We start from the raw sequence: 5,318 nt of genomic DNA, 5'->3' as shown, positions 1-5,318 counted from the left end.
GGTCTATAATCAAAATGAATTTTCTGGTTTCATTTTTCTGACTTTGACTTCAGTGGTCCCAGGAAAATGGCATGTCCGTAAGAAATGAGTGCCTTTCGGTGGCAGTGAGCCCTTAATTCATATTGATTCACTAAATATCTAGGATCTTTAGAAACCTTTGTCTTTCTTTTCTTCATTGCTGTGATGGAGGATGCACAGGGAAAACCGGGAGACTGACAACAAGTCAGTCCTGCTTGTAATTTGGGACCTACAAAGGCAAGGAGGAATTAAACTTCCCTGACGTTGAGGAAGCAACTCAGCCAAGGGTATGGCTCATTCAGCCCCCCATTTTCCCTTGCTGTCCTAACTCTGTCCTGAGACCTGGCCCAGTCCTTTGCCCTCTGCTCTTCTCACTCTGGTGAGACTCTGCCTGACCTGGTACTTACTGTGGAGAATGTAGAAATGAGCAATAGGCATTCACTCAATAAACATTTATTGATACTTCTGACATGTGCCAGCCACTCTTTGAGAGACCAGCCTGGGACTCAGGATGCTTAGACAGACAGAGAAATAGTCAGAGAATTACAGGTGTCAGTGGTAAACATGACTGTGGAAGCCTGGAGTGCTGTGGGAGCATAGGGAATGGAATAACCCAGCCGAGAGGGCCAGAGGAGGTGTCTGGAAGAGGTAACACGGGAGAGGCAGAAGCTACTGTGGGTTGTGTGACCTTCTGCTCTAGCACCCTGTTCACAGCTCATTGGCTGCAGGGATCCTGGAAATTGGAGGCGACAATATAGGTAATGTGCAAAGTCAAAATTGTCTAAGATTACCTTGCTAGATCTTCCCTCCCCAGGAAGTCCCTCTAGCAACATCAACAACTCTGCAGGCCCAGTCTCTTCAAAACGTGGAAAAGCTCCACCGGAAACACTGCCTTTAGGTTTCTGAAAAACAACTTCATATTTAGGATTCTTTTATCTTGGTTCGTCTTTCTAATAACTCAACAGGTCAACTGCTGTGACTCACATCAATGGCTCTTCATTGTCTGTGAACACAGGGCAGAATTCACAAAGCTAATAGAGTGAGGGTAAGACCTACGTCTAGAAAAGCTGGCTCCACTCTGATCAGTGGAAAGGGCCTCAGGGTCACCCACAGATTGAATTGCTAGCAAAATGTCCTCTCCAGCCCAGGAGCTCGACAAAGGAAAATATGGGATGGGCCCATTGAAGAGAAACCACACCTCAAGCTCTGAGTTTATTATCTTCGGCTTTGGGGACCTGGCTAGGCTGCAGATCCTCTTTTTTGGACTCTTTCTAATCGTGCACCTCATCACCCTAGCAGGACACACAACTGTTGTGCTCATCACTCTCATTGACACCTGCCTCCAGACCCCCATGTATTTCTTCCTCCGGAACCTGTCCATCATTGAAATTTGCTATATATTAGTCATTGTCCCCAACATGCTGGACAATTTCCTTTCCAGGAACCAGAAGATGCCCTTCCTGGGATGTGCCCTGCAAATGCATCTCTTCATTGCTCTGGGTGGGGCAGAGTGTTTCCTCCTGACTGCAATGGCCTATGACCGCTTTGTAGCCATCTGCAACCCCCTGCGCTATACACTCATCATCACCAGGGCCTTCTGCCTGCAGATGTTGGCGCTGGCATGTGTCAGTGGCTTTGCATTGTCACTTGCCCTCACCACACTGATATTCCTCCTGCCCTTCTGTCAGTCCCATGTGATCGATCATTTTTTCTGTGACATCCCTGCTGTTCTATACCTGGCCTGCTCAGACACACAGGTCAATGAGATTGCAGTGTTCCTGGTCTGCACATTCATCCTGTTGATTCCCTTCTTGCTGATCCTGTTCTCCTATGGATTCATTATCACTGCCATCCTCAGAATCCACTCGGCTGAGGGCAGGAGCAAAGCCTTCTCTACCTGTGCAGGCCACCTGCTGGTCTCCCTTCTACACTATGGCTGTGCAATATTCATCTACATTCGCCCCAAGTCCTGTTACACGCCAGAACAGGACAAAATTGTATCCTTAGTCTATACGAATGTAACTCCCATGCTTTACCCTGTGATCTATAGTCTGAGGAACAAGGAAGTCAAGGGAGCCCTCAGGAGACTCCTGGCAAGCCACCGCTGATGAGGCAGCATCTCAACACAAGTTGCAGCAGAAGAAATGGCCCAACATGACTGGCAAGGCCCTTTTTCAGTGGTCTATGGTCACCTCACTACCCACTCTGTGGCCCCACACCTCCCTTTGACAGCTCTCATTTTGTATGCTGGGAAAGATGGAACGAATCCAAAGGTTTTCTGGGATATGGCATTACTGACTGCAGTGTTTGTGGATGTTTTTCTGCCTTCTTGTGAACAATTCCATCCATCAACTGGTGCACTGTCAGAGATCTGGTCACGGACAAGCAGAAGGTCACAAGATGATCCAAATGAAACTCTTCTCACCAGAGAGCCAGGATGGATAGAAAGAGCTCACAGATACAAAATAAGTCAAGTGAAGAGGAGAAAGGCACCATTCCAGAACCTGAATTTCTGCACCACCAGAAAACAGTCTAGTTATTACTTGAGATACAACCATGCAAACTGAAGCAGCAGCACCAGCATTCACGGCAGCAATGTCGAAGGCCTGTGACCTGCCCACACCACGTTCCTCTTCAGCCCTTCACCATCCTCACCAGGGCATTCCAGGATCTGCCTCATGCCAACCTCTGGGTCAGCTGATTCCTCCTCCTCCTTCAAATCTCTGCTAAAGGACCACTTGATCTCCAAGGCCCATGTAGGCTGCCCGTCAGTGACCCAGCAGGATGATTGAGGTGCCCCTGCTCTGTGGCCCTATGTGCTTGCATCATTTAGTGTCAAAATGGTTTGTGTGCCTCCCTGGTTGGCCTGGATGCTCCCTGAAGGTGAGAGCTATGCTTAATCTCTGTCACCTCAGCACCGAGGACATGACGGTCATTGAAATGAGCTGCGTTAGTCCCCATGAGCTCTGGCACAGGGATATGTCTTCAGTTGCTAATGGAATGAAACTTTTCATAACCTATCTGCCTGAGACCTCTGTGATTCAGGGACAAAGTCAGTATACTGATCATGAGAAAGTGTTTGCTGAGGCCCCCTCCCTCCCCACAGACTAGAAGAAGTGGCTATGGGTCCCCGTGTTTCCCTCTACCACAGCACTCGATGGGAGGGTTCTTTTTTCTTTTTTTGTGGTACTGAGGTTTGAACTCAGGGCCTTGCACTTTCTTGGCAAGCACTCAACCACTGAACCATTGCCCCCAGCCCTTTTGTGTTTGGTTTATTTACAGGGAGGGTCTCATACATTGTTGTCTGGGCCAGACTCAGACCACGATCCTTCCATCTCCTCCTGTATATCTGGGATTATACACATGTGCCATCACACCCAGACTTTTATTTTTTTATTTTTTTAATTAATTCATTTATTTTTTATTCATATGTGCATACAGTGTTTGGGTCACTTCTCCTCCCTCCCCCACCTCCCTTACTCCCCTCGCCCCTCCCTCTCCCCCCACTCCCCCGATACCCGGCAGAAACTATTCTGCCCTTATCTCTAATTTTGTTGTAGAGAGAGTATAAGCCATAATAGGAAGGAATAAGGGGTTTTGCTGGTTGAGATAAGGATAGCTATACAGGGCATTGACTCACATTGATTTCCTGTGCGTGGGTGTTACCTTCTAGGTTAATTCTTCTTGATCTCACCTTTTCTCTAGTTCCTGGTCCCCTTCTCCTATTGGCCTCAGTTGCTTTTAAGGTATCTGCTTTAGTTTCTCTGCGTTAAGGGCAACAAATGCTAGCTAGTTTTTTAGGTGTCTTGCCTATCCTCACCCCTCCCTTGTGTGCTAAAGCTTTTATCATGTGCTCATAGTCCAATCCCCTTGTTGTGTTTGCCCTTGATCTAATGTCCGCATATGAGGGAGAACATACGATTTTTGGTCTTTTGACACCCAGTTATTTTTTAAAGATAGGGTCTTGCTGACTTTGTTGCGCAGGCTGATCTCAAACCCCAATCCTCCCATAGCTGCCTCCCTCATAACTGGGATTACAGGTATAGGTCAGGAAGGAGTGAGCTTGGAACCTTGATGGACCCTTAATTGAGCAAATAAAGACCAAGGCCACCTCCCTCCCAACTTTGCATTCAACAATGTGGACTGAACCCTTATGGACTGAAGCCAAAAAGCATTCCTAAATGAGGCATGAGGCACGAGGCAACAGCAAGCCCATAAACATCAACCATTTCCAATTTATCCCTCCTATCACTTCAGTGCCATCGGGGGATGCTCTTAGGTGGAAGAGGTAGATCGTGAAGAGCGGGAACCATGTCGACTTGCAGGAAACATAGTCCTCTGAATCCTAGCCAAAGCAATACCACTTTGTAGCAGGCCAACGTCGAGTTGTTCTGTGTGGTGAGGCTATATGCCAGACTGCAGCAAAACAAAACCATCTTTCCCACAGTCTGACAAATGTTCACTGAAACCTTCAAATTTTATCATAAGGACAAGGATGGAGTGCACCCAAACATTTAGCTCCTCTCTAGGTCTGGTTTTCTTCTTCCTTCTGCTGGGCACCACATGAACTTAGAGCTCTATAAATAGGGCTTAGCCATGCACCAGCGGATCATGCCTGTAATCCTAGTACTCGGGAGGCAGAGATCAGGAGGATCGCGGTTCCAAGTCAGCCCGGGCAAAACAGTTTGTGAGACATTATCTCAAAAATCCCATCACAAAATAAAGGACTGGTGAAGTGGCTCAAGTGGTTGCAGCTACTGCCCAGCAAGCGTGAGGCCCTGAGTTCAAACCCCAGTACCACCAAAACCCAGGATCTTGATTGATAAGGAAGAGGTGACTTGGTGAGTGCAGCTGTCTATAAGCCACCCATTGCTCTGGAAATGACCTTCGATAAACTCATTTCCTTGTCCAGCCAGCCTTGTTTGAGTCATTCTTTGGTCTGTCTGTGTCATCCCCATTCAGAGGCGCGTGTTTATTTTACACTTCCCTGAGAAATTCACACAGCACAGGCCCAACAGACCCAAAGGTGAGCCAGGGGGGAGTATCCACGGGGGCGTGGGGGGCACCTCCTCCATGTGGTATGGACTGGCATGCCTCCTTCATGAGTGTCGTCTGCTGTGTGAGTACCTCTAATGGACTAGAAAATGCACTGCAATCCCCGAAAGTAGTATGTATGCACGGGATTGCTGGAGAGCTGTGAGTGAGGTTGCGTGGCCCCTGCTACGGGTGACACAACGTGCTACAAGGCTGAGTTACCTGCCCACAGGGAAACTGCTCACTTGAAAGAGGAACTCCCGCTA

The 5,318-nt window shown here is 48.0% G+C and overlaps 1 protein-coding gene across 1 annotated transcript; it reads left to right on the top strand.

Moving 5' to 3' along the window:
- The first annotated feature begins 1,190 nt into the window (after positions 1-1,190).
- LOC141419821 (olfactory receptor 10K1-like) lies at positions 1,191-2,126 on the top strand. Its single transcript, XM_074063550.1, has one exon. The coding sequence runs from the start codon at positions 1,191-1,193 to the stop codon at positions 2,124-2,126; it is 936 nt and encodes a 311-aa protein (XP_073919651.1).
- Positions 2,127-5,318: the final 3,192 nt, after the last annotated feature.

The sequence above is a fragment of the Castor canadensis genome, chromosome X (assembly GCF_047511655.1).
Source record: "Castor canadensis chromosome X, mCasCan1.hap1v2, whole genome shotgun sequence".
Classification (NCBI taxonomy): domain Eukaryota; kingdom Metazoa; phylum Chordata; class Mammalia; order Rodentia; family Castoridae; genus Castor; species Castor canadensis.
The sequence above is the reverse complement of the archived record's forward strand: the minus strand, read 5'-3'. Positions and strand labels throughout refer to the sequence as shown.